This window comes from Puntigrus tetrazona, chromosome 21, assembly GCF_018831695.1.
Source record: "Puntigrus tetrazona isolate hp1 chromosome 21, ASM1883169v1, whole genome shotgun sequence".
NCBI classification, from domain to species: Eukaryota; Metazoa; Chordata; class Actinopteri; order Cypriniformes; family Cyprinidae; genus Puntigrus; species Puntigrus tetrazona.
The window spans coordinates 8,824,171-8,838,693 of NC_056719.1; the positions used below are offsets into that span (position 1 = coordinate 8,824,171).

At 38.3% G+C, this 14,523-nt stretch overlaps 3 protein-coding genes across 4 annotated transcripts; 2 read left to right on the top strand and 1 right to left on the bottom strand.

Moving 5' to 3' along the window:
• The first annotated feature begins 577 nt into the window (after window positions 1-577).
• On the top strand, window positions 578-4,333 carry gng3 (guanine nucleotide binding protein (G protein), gamma 3). Its single transcript, XM_043221950.1, has 3 exons — window positions 578-754; window positions 2,277-2,376; window positions 3,395-4,333. The coding sequence occupies exons 2-3, from the start codon at window positions 2,278-2,280 to the stop codon at window positions 3,521-3,523; spliced, it is 228 nt and encodes a 75-aa protein (XP_043077885.1). The 5' UTR covers window positions 578-754; window position 2,277; the 3' UTR covers window positions 3,524-4,333.
• A 297-nt stretch (window positions 4,334-4,630) lies between these two features.
• banf1 (BAF nuclear assembly factor 1) lies at window positions 4,631-6,443 on the bottom strand. 2 transcript variants are annotated; one of them, XM_043221948.1, is made up of 3 exons: window positions 6,293-6,443; window positions 5,617-5,798; window positions 4,846-5,532 (listed from the first exon to the last, which is right to left on the bottom strand). In XM_043221948.1, exons 2-3 carry the CDS (start codon window positions 5,740-5,742, stop codon window positions 5,386-5,388), a joined length of 273 nt encoding a protein of 90 aa, XP_043077883.1. In that variant the 5' UTR covers window positions 5,743-5,798; window positions 6,293-6,443; the 3' UTR covers window positions 4,846-5,385. The 2 variants fall into 2 exon arrangements, with proteins under 2 accessions (XP_043077884.1, XP_043077883.1); XM_043221949.1 differs by lacking the exon at window positions 6,293-6,443 and having other exon boundaries at window positions 4,631-5,532.
• A 3,501-nt stretch (window positions 6,444-9,944) lies between these two features.
• slc3a2b (solute carrier family 3 member 2b) lies at window positions 9,945-14,015 on the top strand. The gene is made up of 9 exons (XM_043220967.1): window positions 9,945-10,100; window positions 10,752-10,989; window positions 11,084-11,274; window positions 11,676-11,849; window positions 12,211-12,299; window positions 12,393-12,538; window positions 12,759-13,068; window positions 13,164-13,223; window positions 13,313-14,015. The coding sequence occupies exons 2-9, from the start codon at window positions 10,775-10,777 to the stop codon at window positions 13,652-13,654; spliced, it is 1,527 nt and encodes a 508-aa protein (XP_043076902.1). The 5' UTR covers window positions 9,945-10,100; window positions 10,752-10,774; the 3' UTR covers window positions 13,655-14,015.
• Window positions 14,016-14,523: the final 508 nt, after the last annotated feature.

Below are 14,523 nucleotides of genomic sequence, written 5' to 3' on the forward strand. Positions count from 1 at the left end.
GAACCCTTTATTCTTTCTTTACGCACCAAATGTTTCAGATAACAGCATTTTCATTTCTCAGGAGGAAACTAGGGGGCAGATTTGCAACAAAGTGACTGTAACATGAGAATGAACGCAGCGGGAGGGTGGAGTGATGTAAAGATGTGGGGGGGTTTAAGATCTTCACCAAGGTGGGAGAGACCATTGAGTCAAAATGGTGCCTCTGTACAAGACAAAGAGGCTGAGACTGCAGCAGTTCCCATGGTAACAGAGCAGTGAGAGGGAAGGCTCACTTATTCAAAGGCTTCAGCGATATCACCGGCGAAAACACAAGTGTTTCTCGCTAACAAATGTTTCGCCATCATTTTTGATTATATAGATCCATTTTGTGGGATTTTGGTTTTAAACACACCGCTTTACTTCAACACATTTCCCTCCCCCCTTCATCCACCCCAGGCGGCTGGGAAGATGGTAGGAGCCAGCCCACAGAATAAATCAATCCCAATAGGGCCCCCTCCCTCCGGTTGGCACATTCCACTCACTGCAGAGGGGAGTTTTATGTATGTACCAAGAGACTGGTGTTCATTGTAGCAGAATTGCAGTGCACTGGACTGTACAGAACTGGGTAGCATCCACACTGTCTATGAGGGTGCGGTCCGGCTGCACTGAAAGCAACAACACTGACAGATAGAGAGAGAGAGAGAGAGAGAGAGAGAGAGAAGGAATAAGAAAGAAGAGGAGGGAGAGATATCACCACAAGAGGAATACAGCAAGGGTAAGAAATAGAGTGATATGAAGAAAAGAGGGATAAAAAAGGCCAAATAGAGACAAATACAGCACTGTGGTCTTTTTTGTGCTTCTTGATCTCCATTCACTGCTGTTTTCTTGTATGCATCCTTTTAAATGCATTGCTTTCATTTCATCTGATTTAACGAAACTCATTGCATATTTTTTTCCCCTATTTCATATTTTCATATGTAAGGGTCTCATGTTACCTATTTGAGCAGCTTTGTCATTTCTATATCTGGCCTAGTTTTTTGCTGTCTGCAACACGTGATTTCTTCATCTATAGATGCCTAAATGTTTACATTAAATCAGATTACATTCAAAACGGCTGGGGTTTTTTTTACTGTGTTTTTTTGCTCTGAATAATATGGTATATTCCATGAGGTGATTGGATCCCTGCGAGCACATCCTATGTGCAAAATGGGGCCGGCATGCCCCAATACACTGCTGAAATCCTATTCAAAATCATTAATGCTACTCATACACCACTGGTAGATATGTACTGTATATATGTATACATATATCTATATATATATTTATTTAGATGGTTGTGAATAGCTCTAAATCTGTTGGAAAGATTTCAGTGATCATCGCCTGGAAATGCAGGGCTTCATGGTGATAGAATGTGTTGCTATCAGATCATTGCAATCCAAGGTGAGGTTTTGGTTTTCTAGGGCAGCAGCTTTTAGCAAAGCAGTAGTAAATGATACCGAGAGAGGAAAGACAGGAAGTGAAGCAGAGGGTATGAGAGTCTTGTACCACAGAAAGATGCTTCCATTAGAGACTGTGCACTGTAAACAAAATCGGTAACCTTTTATGATAAGGTTTCATTTGTTAACTTTCGATATGCTAACTCTTTAATGGAAAATGCTTCTAAGGAATTCATTCATCTTAATTAATGTTGATTTCAACAGTTACTAAGATCCAAAGTTGTATCTGTTCATATTATTTAATGGACCTGAACTGACATTAGCTAACTGTTGTATTTTTAATGAAATAATGTTAACAAAGATTAATATTAAACAAATCAGTACTGTAACAGCTGTGTTGTTTCGTTAAACCAGTTAAAAGGAACTTATTGCAAAGTATTACCTTGGGATTTGTACATAGTTTAGCCCCCAATTCTCAATATTAAACTTGATCCATTACATATGACCCTTTATGTGGCTCATTAGATTATTAAAATTGTTTTTTTAAGAACTACTGAGTGAAAGTTTCTCCTAGGAACCAACAAGTTTCTTCTATGGCATTGCTCTGAAAACCCTCTTTTGAAGCCTTTATTTTTTAAAGTGTAAAAAATAAAATGCTTATAATGCAAATAATGCTTATTTTAAGAAGCCTTCGCTGGAAGGTTTCTTTGGAGAATCTAAAATGGTTCTTCTTTTGCATCACTGCGAAACCCCCCTTGATGCGCAAACATATTTTCATTGGCTGGATTATGATTATGAATTTGTTAATCCAGATGACTAGATTCATTTTTGTGAGTAATTGTGTGTGTGTGTGTGTGGCAGGATGAAAGGAGACACCCCTGTGAACAGCACCATGAGCGTCGGTCAGGCCAGGAAGCTGGTGGAACAGCTGAAGATTGAAGCCAGTTTTTGTCGAATCAAGGTGAGGGTTGCAACGCAAAATACCTAGAAAATGTGGCAAACGGGAATCAGAGCAGTGGTAATCCTGCCTGCCTATAAAAACATCTCATTATACCAGCCCGGACGTAGCAGACTAATTTGTATCAGATGTGATCAAAGATCTGGAATCAGGTTAATAGGTATGACCTAATTCTACAATCCCCCCGGTAAAGTCTGTCCTACAAGTACAATTTGAAGCATTCAACAGTCTTTAAGCGTTGACCTCAACCTTGCATTTCACTCATATAATGTTCTATTTAATTAAAAATGCTGTTTTAGCCAAGATAGGAAGGCGCTGTGTGTAAGGCAACACGTTACAGGCAAACCCAGCGTTCTGGTTCAAGATTTTGGGCTATTTTGTATGCGTGACTTGGTGGAAAGAAAACATTCAAAATACCCATTTAAGCGTTCGTTTTATTACGCTTTGTTTTGATGTGTGTACTTTTTAATTGCAAAGCTGTTTTGTCAAAATGAGTTTATTCCCATGCACAGAAATCTCCATTTCAGCAGCGGTTACATACGTTGCAATTTGGTTTTATTTATATTTTGGAGGTTTTGGGAAGAAAAGCGTTCATATAACATCCATCCGAATTATGTTATATTATATATTTGTTATATTATATTATATTAATGTTTTAAATGTGGCTTTTCCCTGGCTTTTGGAAGCTTTTCCTGATTTATGGATCCGTCTGTAGAACTCTCTTGTCAAATGAACAAAATGAAACAAGAATTTTTTTAACAAGAAGACTTATTTTCTAGAAAAGCATGCTTCAACTAAGTGCACATTTGTATATTTCAACATAGCATTTCAGAAAACTTGTAACATAACACAATTCTTACTGTAATTAAAAACCTGAGGAAATCTTTTTTTTTTTCCCTTTTCCCTTTTTTTACCTGCAGTGTCTCGCCTTATAAGACAAAAACGTTCAGCTTTGTTAGAAGCAATAGCTATTTGAGTGCTTTTTTTTATTTCAGCACTGACAATGTGTCTGGATTCTTAGGTGTCTAAGGCAGCGGCGGACTTGATGGCCTACTGTGATGCCCACGCATGTGAGGACCCTCTCATCACCCCTGTGCCCACTTCAGAAAACCCGTTCAGGGAGAAAAAGTTCTTCTGTGCTCTGCTCTGAGCAGCACACAGGAAGGGCAGGATTAGTCTCATTTAGATGATAATGATTTGTGTACGCACATCACACAACACAACACTCGACGATACACAACACAGCAAACTAAATGCCAAATTAAGCTTTAATAAATTCAAAGTGGTTTCTAAATTTCAAAGCGCAAAGACCAAATTTGCAAAATCGTGCTTGCGAGGATATTTTTATTCTCGGTTTTTTTTGGGAAACCCTGTTCCTTTTCAGTAAGGGGACGAAACAGCATCCCGATTGATGAAAACTGATTCGATGAAACACACACTGATACACACATATGCAAGCACACAGTTTTTTAATCAAGCAAAAGGAAATAGGCGTGGGTCTGGATATTTCAATAATTTCAAATTTTATTATATTCAAGGCATTCGTTACGTTCTTCACATAGCATACTATTGTGATTTACAAATTCTGTATGTATATTTTGATTTTCGTTTTTTAATGTTTCGTTTGAGGTGGCTATGTACGCTGGTAGACATTTCTGATTAACTGGTAAAGCTTTTAAAGTTTAGATCATTGTGAGAAAGTGAGACTGCTAATACCTACACACAAATACCACCAGTGCATAGCACTCTTAAAGGGGTTTGTAAAATGAAATTTACGTCCTAAAACCAATTGCAATTTTTTTGACCACTAAAACAAGTGATATCTAGTCTGGAAATTAGCTTGAAAGATAAATTACTCAAGAAAAATGTGAAGAGAATATCTGTTAAACCTTGTGGTCCCAAGTAATGGAATAATGCAGACAGAATCCAATGAAGGAATGAATAAAACTTTTAAACAACACGCTTAAGTGTACTGCTTATTGAGGGAAAAAAAAAAAAAAAAAAAACTACTGTTCACAAAATATTTAATTTAAAATCTAAAGTGACAGTAATCATACTGGAAGCATGAAACATTTTAAGCTTTCATAATTATTACCTACCTCAAACTTGCAAACAGTAGCATAAGTTTTTGACTTTTAATAATCAATAATCTTATTGAACTTGTGCGAGCAGAACAGGTCTTTTCACGTGTGTGAACGGCAGGTTAAACTGGATGGGTAAATTCTTTCATTCCATACAGTCATGACACACCCTATCATTAATTTTAGCATATTTTATTCCAAAAATAATTGAAATGCAGAACACAAAAAGGTTCAACAATGATCCGAGTGTCAGAAGAACATTTTACTGGTGTTTCTTTGACCACTTGTGTGGCATTTTAAACATCTGAAAGCAGCAAACGTCACCAAAGATGTGAATTGGGTGGCTGCACAGAATGAATCAGCCCACGCATCTTCAGGTACACATGCACAGTTAAAACAAATCCAGACTTTTATTAAGGCAATTTAAGGGTTGGAGAGCATAAAACCATATGGCAAAATGATACCATTATGCATCTGATCCTTTGGGTAACATGTCAGAAAACAGATACAAGTTCACATAAACCTTTAAAAGCTTATACGCACCGTGGCACATTTTGGACAGTTAAAACCTTCAAACGTCATAAACAGAAGGGGGTGGGACTTGCACAACTATCGGTGTTGTTGTATTTGGACTACTGATGCATGTATAGCCTGGAACGGAAAGGATTTTTGGATATTTTGTGTAATATAACCCTAAACTAAACATCTGATGTGAATGATGTTCGAACAACACACAAAACAAGCAGTGATATTACAGGTGCACCTATCTAAAGACCTTATAGTGTGATAATGTACTAAGAATTAATATCAATACATCCAAAAATGATGTCCGAAAAGTCGAATTGACAAAGTGAGGTAAATGTATTCCGCATACAAGTCAGCAGGGGTGGGGGAATAATGAACAACAACAAAAAAAGAAAAGAAGAGTCAGTTACAGGAAAGAGTCACACCACTCTCTCAGACAACTATAACAGTCGCCTTGCTGTTTGGTGTTGGCTCCACATACATCCTTCAACCATTCCCGAAACAACTCCTCATCCTTCCTCAGGACCAGGAACTGTCCTAAAACAACATACGCCTACGGAAAGGAAAAAATGAAAGTGAAAGAAAAATGTTATACATTTATTTTTTTATTACATACACACTTTTCTGTAAATCATACCTTGTCAAAGCCCTTCTCTTCCAATCTTTTTCCAAGTACTTCACCGATTCCTGCTAGCGCCATCACAGACTTCTCCCCCATGGGCTCTGCCACGAAGTCCTTGTGTTTTTGTGATGTCGACGACATTGTTGATTTGTGTTTGAGAGGGTTATGGGATTTAAAGTTGACTTTTTTTTCAGTGGCTTGAAACAGGAAAAAAAAAACATTTGTTAAAAGGTTTAATTTCTTAATAGCTAAAAAAAGAACAGTACAATACAAAAAATAAACACTCGGCTCTTGATACAATTTCAGCTATGACTAAAATGCAAATGAGCCTGCAATAAAAATCAGACAGTCTGCCTCTCATTTCCTCATGCATGTGAACGTAACTGTTGTATATTAAACACTGAAAGTAAAGGCGAGTTGCGAGATCAAATGGAAACCAAAAGTAAAACTAACAAACGTTAGGATTTATTATCTAAAGAGATAATAGCTAATGAATACATTTTTATTCTAAAATTACACAGTCGATAAGAATGAAGTTTTCGTAATGTAGTTTCTGAGATCCCGCCTCATTTCTTCGCCACACAACGACAGCTGACACACCGTTCTCCACTTAAAAAAAACTAAGTAGCAAACAACAGCACAAACGGCGTTAATAGACAAACGTGCAGCCACAACACAGTTTATATCATACCTGGACACTATCATCGAGAAATTTCAATCCTCATCCGCAGACGCCGTGCAGTTCAGAGTCTCAATGCGCCCAAAATAACTAGCAGAGCACAGCTTCCTGATCCCGCCTTTAGAAAGAACACCACTTCCGCTTTAATCGCGCTGCTGTTCAGAGAGACACTGCCCCCTGGTGGCTACAGCTATTTGCGCGCAATCAAATACAGTGGAGACTTCTATATTTGGACGTCACTGCTTAGGCCTGTTTGAAGATATCCTATAACAGGAGCAAACGCACAGTTTTTATAACACATTCTGAAGCGCAGAATAAAAAAATGAAATTACATATTTAAAGTCAACAAAATAAGCGAACAGCCTCCCTGTTAGTTGGTGTTAATCTGGCACCAAATGCAAATTTTCTTAATTGTCTGACAAACCCTGTTTAACTGTCGGGAAAACTTTCCAGTTTTCATTTTCCAATAAAAGCTGGTCAGTCCAAAATGTTTTGGATCTTTGTCACTGACTCATTCAAGTTGGAATTGCTTTCAGGTCTGCCTCGACATACAGTTTAAAAGAATTTGGACTGAAAGCCCACTCTGCAGTCACCGAAATTATCAGCAGAAAGAATCAAAAGGCAGGGGAGATGATGCAAAGTTCACTTCAGTGATGAAAGTTTAATGAGTTTAATTTATTTGGGTCCAACGGTAAACAGTTTATTGTCAAACTGAGAAAAGACTGAACCCAAGTAAGTGAATGAAAGGTGGAGGAGGAAGCGTCATTGTTTGGGGGATGATTTCTGCAGCTGGAGTTGGGCCTCTGATAAAGCTACGTGGCAGAGTGAATATAAATGTTTATTAGAACCTCCTTCAGCAACATACCGTTCCTTCCCTGCGTTCGTCGGCTAAGCAATTTTCATGCAGGACAATCCTTGGTGACAAAGTTATGGCTTGGAAACCCACTACAGTCATTAAATTGTGGAAGAGGCTGGAAGAATAGTGCACCGAGATGCAGCGTGAGAACGTCCTGCAGCTTCAGGTGTGCTGAAGTCATTCAAAGCAGACATTTTTGTCATTTTTCTTTGTGCTAAAATCATTGCTGTTTTCTAATTTTGCTCACTGTGTTTGCCACGGATTCAAGGGTTTTTACTGAAACGCCTTGGTTTTTGTGTGAAACACTGTTCTGAAGCAAATAAAAATTCCTTCAAATTTTATTGGTTTTTTTTTGGAAAAGAAAGTTAATTGTTCTCTAATTTTGATCTCCACTGTAGGAATGAAATGGTTTTTTTTTTTACATCACAGTGACATCTTGAACACAACCTCAATGGCATAATTTACACTTTTAGCATTGTATAGAAATTTGAAGAAGAATTACTTCACAACAGCAATAAAGATCGCTTTAACAGTGTATAGGTTGATAACAATAGCATAACATAGAGGATAGAATGCTAATGAAAAACATTTCATATTTCATTTGAATTTGACAGTACATGTGTATAATTTTCATCTAAAAGCCTAGTTTGGAAGACACTCAGATAAACACCAGGGGGCAGTGATACCTTAAAAGCCATTTCCTACAACAGCGCTGACAAACTGATTTTTAAACTAAGCAGATATGAGGAAACCTTGTTGATTTACACAGATCCTTTGAACTGTAGAACTGATGCTGTGTTTCACCATCATAATGAATTTATTGCAGAAGCACCTTACATTTTTGGAGCAATCATTTCAGGTGGCTCACGTTGATCATGCAGAACCATCATGATGGGGTCGTGCAGATATCTCTAACTCGTCCAGGCGCCAATCCAAGAATTGCATACTAGCCTGGAAAGGAAAGAGAGGCAGCATGCTGACTCAGACTGACACAGTCAAAAAGTGTCTTGCATTTGGAAAAGGTTGTTAAATCTATATCTGTACCACACACCAGTTGGTCGAATTAGGTTTAGTTGAATTGAATGATCGATGTTGACTCATGGGTTTGTGTAATGTTGATTGGCTTATTTCCTCCAGGATGCTTGATCGATTTCTGGAGAAATGATCAACGACAGTGCAAACTTTTGTCCTCTATGCCCTTTTGTTCTCACATGTCCTCTGATTTCATTATCACATACTGAGGCATGATGAGATGATGTGTTCCTGATGAGAAGCTTTAGCTTCTCAGAACAACAAAGGGAAGAAAAGCTTTTTGTCCCTGCTTGTGAGCATGCATGTGCTGGTCAGGAACATGTGTCTTTACATGAGCACGAGGAGACACAGTGTGCTCTGACGTGTTTACATGATATCTGAAACTGGAAGGAGGAGCTTCGTTCTGAGCGTTTTACTCTAACTTGCTCATTTTTTTGTTTGTATTTGAAGAAAAAAAAGTGCTGAATAAGCTTGTAAATCTCTACAAACAGTAAGACAATTACACGCTGAGCCTCTGTGTCTCTACAAAATGATATATCCAGCCCGAATTGGAACATGCTTGTGTTGAACTTAATTATTACACTTACAGATATTTATTAAAATATCAGGACATGTTCTCCTCAATATCCCTGCTGTTAGATCATATTTCAGGTTATAGGAGACAACATGGAAGCACAGTCCTCTGCATTATGTCAATGTTTTTCTGAAGCGTGTGTTTGTGCTGCATTCAGTGGACATTATCACTATAAGAGATGTAACAAGAGACACTGTAAAGTTATAAATTCATTTGAAACACTGAGGTCTTATATAGGTTTTATATATAAATCTGTGCTGTTGTATTTCTTTTACTGTTTTTACAGATAAAGTTAAAGCAGTCTTACATTACCCCAGAGTCTATTCTAAATTCAAACAAAAGAGCCATGGAGCCTCATTTAATCAGGCTTAGCTGCCTCAAATACCAGAGATCAAAACTAGGGTAAAGGTTGGCCAAATCTTTAGTCGCATAATTCCAATATTTGCTATATATTAAGCTATATTTCATGTATTGGAGTTTTTTAATTGATTCAAATTTACACTAAAATGTAAAAACATACTATAAATACAACATGTATAATTAGATTTTTAAGCCCTTGGGAAACAAATGAACTGTACATTGAGATTCCTGTTTACACCGACCATGTGTTACGCTCTTTCTAAGAACGAAACCCAATACCCTCAACCCCCCAAACTTGTTTATGGAGGTCTTGTACAGTCACGAAAACAACAAGGAGGAGAAAGAATAAGGCAGTAATGTCAGGCTCTTAAGGTGGACTTCCTTAAATGCCACAAACTGGATTGTCTGCCTGGAATGCAGGTCAACAAATCTTTAATTTGTTTGTTTCCACTATACGGGCCATAGAGAAAATAAAGAATTGCTTTTGGTCCTATTCAGTCTCCTAAGTCTGTATTACTCATTAAAGCGAAATAGTTTGCCCGTAAATGACAAAAACAGGAACTGATCCGGGTAGCACTGAATCACTCGATTCACGTCGTGGTGATTCCTTTAAACCGGATCTTTAGGGGAAAACATTTGATGGATTCGATGGATCGAAGGTTACTTTAACAAAGGCAAACCATAAATCTAGCAGACAGTACAAATTAAACCTACTGGAAAAATGTTTGCGAGCCAGTTGCATAGTAATTTTCCTTTAAAACGAATAGTTCAAAGGAATCGATTCACGGAAATGTTGGTTATTACTAGCTTGCGCTGTCACCTTAAATATGGGCGGAGATAGTTAGAAATGCGACTCAGATCCTATTTTGCCGTATAAAAAGCTTGCGCATCACCGTGAATACAGACAAGACTGAAAACGACGACCATTTGTCATTTATTATAGATATTTATACAACAATTATACAACGATTTCCTCATATTCCAGGGCAGGATTTCAGGTTGGTTGGTTGGTTTCAAAATGTAGTTGTCAAATTTGCCGGTGTTCTTGACATTTTCGACAACCACGAGTCGCAACGTTACCTTTTACGTTTATTCATATTTACAAGCGCTTTTACATTGGTATGTTTTTGACACGTTAACTGATGTTAATTGAGGCTGAATGAGTCAGAAAACAGGCGCAAACAGAACTGGACCGATCCGGTTTTCAAAAGGTCGCGCTACATTAAAAATAAGCTCTTCAAAACTACCATTTCAACGGAATCGCTCGTGTAATATTACAATTAATTCTTTTAAACATTACATTTAGGCGAACGTCAAAAATAAGCAATTTACTGAAATATATTCTATGATAGATGCGGCGATCTGTCACCCAGATCACCCGGCTTTTGGTTGCCATGTCTACGGTCGACGGAGGTTAAAACGGAAATAACTAACTGTTGTTTTTCAAAAGAATCTCGTGAACTTATTCGTGTACTCGTTATTATGGTTATTAATACATCTGTCGTAACTTTTTTTTCCAAATTGCCATCTCCTCGTGAACGATTGATGATGCAACCTTCAGCGTATCTTGCTGTGCCCATGACGTCAAACACGTGCTTCCTGGCGCGTGTCGATAGTTCCGTGCTAAATTAATGACTTTTCTTTTTCAGGCCGTTTGACATAAACTGACAAAATGAGCAACGATAATGAAGTGGACATGAAAGACGTGGAGCTCAATGAGGTGGAGCAGGAGAAGCAACCCATGACGGAGGGGGAGGCTGGAAATAATTATGCCATCTCTCCTGTATCCGAGAAGAATGGCATTGTAAAGGTGAAGATTCCAGAAGAGGAGAGCAAATTTACTGGGTTGAGCAAAGAAGAGCTCATGAGAGTAGCTGGAACACCAGGGTACGGGGCCTCATTTCCTTTCGGTTAGGTCTTGGTGTGGATTTTGCCATTTGCAGGAATTCTGATTTAATCGCTGTTGTCTTTTTGTGAATAGGTGGGTTAAAGTTCGTTGGGCACTTCTGATCCTGTTCTGGCTTGGTTGGCTGGGCATGCTAGCTGGTGCGATTGCCATCATTATCCAAGCTCCTCGATGCAAACCCCTCCCTGAGATGAACTGGTGGAACTATGGACCTCTGTATCAAATTGGAGACGTCAACTCCTTTTCAGAGTCTTCGGATTTGATGGGTAAAGACAGACAACTTTGTGGGCCAACATCCAAGCAACCAAAATAGATCTAATGGAAAGAAGGGAGTGTACAGGGATGGGTCAGTCTGGGGATTAGAGGCCGATGACAGGCTCTGGACATGTTGAAACGCATTTATTACTATGTCCTTAAGCTTCTGAATCAACAGATATGATTTCCTTCTTTATTCGCTCAGCGTTTTTTTTTATCCGTCTGTAGAGTATATTAATGGAACAGCAAAAATGCAGTAAGAGTGGTAGAATTATTAGTTTTTTAGGAATAATTTTAACATTAACATGGATGTGGTCTCTTATCTGACACATTCCATATTTATTCTCATTCTCAATTGTCTGTAACATTTTGCATGTTGCATATTTTATTCTGACTGCTGGTTTCTCCTCAGGTGTGGCTGAAAAGGTTCAGGAGATGGATGAGTTGAAGATGAAGGGTCTGATCATTGGCCCGATCCATGTGTCCAGTGCTGATGAACCCGAGAAACTGAAATTGACTGAGATTTCTGAAGAAGCTGGTGATCTGACACAGTTTCAAGAAGTCATTAAGGCTGCACACAAGAGAGGTGAGCAATAATTGTATTATAAAATGAAGCATTTGCTACTTATGTTATCTGGATGATTCTGCCTGGCCAAAACGTTGTGTCTGGATTTAAATAAGCAAATGCTAAGATTTTAGGGTTGAATCATTGCGGTGATATGTTTCTGGCATACTTTGTTTGGGAACAATTATTTGAACACTAACTGATGCACTGCATCACGTTTTATTTCATGTAAAAAAAAAAAAAAAAAAAAAGAATGTGTCGACATCCATCAGGCTCAACAATAATTACTACAATAATGATCCAGGCATTATGTGTTATAATATTATATATAATATTATGTTATTGGTTTTTCAAATAATTGTATTTTTATGTCGGCTTGTAGGTATCTCTGTTGTTTTGGATCTGACCCCTAACTATAAAGGCAAAGAGCCCTGGTTTGCCGATGCTGTCAGTACTGTGGTCAACCTAGAGGTAAGACAATAGATCAAGATAATTGGTTAACTTTCTTACTTTACATTGTCACTTGAATTTTCAGAGTTATAATTGTGACTTTTGCCTTTGTAGTCTGCTCTGGTGCATTGGCTAAAAGAAGGAGTGGATGGATTCCTCTTCTACGGTGTCGAGAAGGTGGCCACTGCAGCCCCAAACTTTTGGGAGGATGTCAGAGTCCTCATCCACAACCAAACAGAATCGGCCGAAAAAACTAAAAAGTGAGCAATCGATAGATGAACCTGTACTACTAGTTCACATACACTTTTTATTTGTGAGGTAAAGGAGCCACCTTGTGGTGGTTGGTAGCAATTTTTACAAACTGATCTCCGGTCAAGGAGACATGAGTGGGCCGTTTCTTAGTTTGAGAATGTGTTGCCAACCAAACAGATTCATATGGTGCTCAATACTTCTATTAAATTCTGCCTTTTTTCCTTCCAGGGTCTTAATTGGTGTTACAAATCAGTCCTCTCCTGATGACATTCTTGCTGTGTTGAACAAAACTGGTGTGGACCTGCTCCTCACTAGTGCTTTAAGATCCTCATCTGCCCTGGACGTTGCCAGCACTGTTGATCGCTTGCATTCTGCTTACGGTCAGAACAGACTGGCTTGGAATATAGGTGGGCGTATTGCTGGACACCTGGCTTCATTGGTGGGCATCGCCAAAGTCAAGTTAAGTCAGCTGCTGCTCCTCACTCTGCCAGGCACACCGGTGTTTAATTATGGGGATGAGATTGGACTGAAAGATGAGGCAAGTAAACTGAAGACTTTTGTCAAGAGAATTCAGACAGATCTAGATGTTCTCTAAGATCAGATTCTAAAATTTTGCCTTTTCTTTTCATTTAGGCGACCAAAAATCCAATCATGGAATGGAGCAGCTCTAAAAATCAAACCGTTTCAAAAGAGGTAAGGAGCACACAGTGATGTATCTCTAAAGGGACTCTGTTTAATGTCGTAACTAGGTTTAGTAACACTTTCATGCTATTACTTTACAGAGGAAGGATGAAATGACCAATTTCTATGCGTTCTTCAAGTCTGTGAGTGAAGAAAGGTCAAAAGAGCGCTCTTTGCAGCACGGAGAATATTTGCTTTTGTTCAGCTCGACCACTACTATGGCCTACGTGCGAAGCTGGGACCAGAATGAACGCTACCTTGTTGCACTCAACTGGAACTTGACAGAAACGGTCACTCTTCAGCTGAAGCATGCTGAGATTCCTGAACATGCTACAGTAGTGTTCAGTACTACTAATGATCAAGTTGGTAATGTGCTTAACCTTGCACAACTAGAGGTGAAGCCAGGGCAAGGTTTAATGCTGAAGTTTCCCTACACTTCCTAAAAACACATCATCAACTCTCAATTAGTGTTAGGATGTTGCTTTTACATGCACTATTATTTGATTAGCCATTCTGTTACAATATTTATAATTTGAAGTACGAGAACACTGGTATATGTCGTCAGATTGTACTGTTACATTCATCACATCCACTGCATGACTACTAAACAAAATTTAAGCTTGTAGTGTTATTATTTTTTTTTTGTTACTTGGAATACATTCCATAGGAAGAAAAAATGATTTGTTTTTTAAAACGCATTGCAATTCTGCACAATAAAAATGATGAAAACTTACATTTGTTTCTTCTATGTAAAAGATGCATGAAAATGAAAGCTGTGGACAATAAATTAAGTGGAGTAGTTAATCTTTGTTGTTTGTTTCATCACTGTCTTTATTCAAGTGGGGTTCCCTCATCTATTTTCATAAGTGTTGCCAGCATAATGAGATGTAACGGAGACATGGTTGAATTATTAAAATCTACCGCCATAAAATAGAGCACCGTTCATTGTCTCCAGCATAGCGTGATATCAGGTGTCTCTACTGATGACTTCTTTATTTAGAGCTATTCATTATGCATATGGAGAGCTCAGCCTCACCTGGCTATTTTAACTCATTACAGATTTATGAACCCCTGCTGAGATCGGCTCAGTGCCTAAGAGTGATGAGGGAAATTTTGTCAAGTGTGTATGAGGTCTGAAAGGACAGACCTAATCTCAAGAAAACTAAATTGTCTTGAAAAATAATTCCTATAAGGAAGTAGGTACATATTTGAAATCTTTGATGAATGAGTTTCCTCCTGGTGTCGTCTACCTTTTCACAACTCAAACTTTTCTAGGTCAATTATTCATTTGGGAACACAAACCTGACCAGGA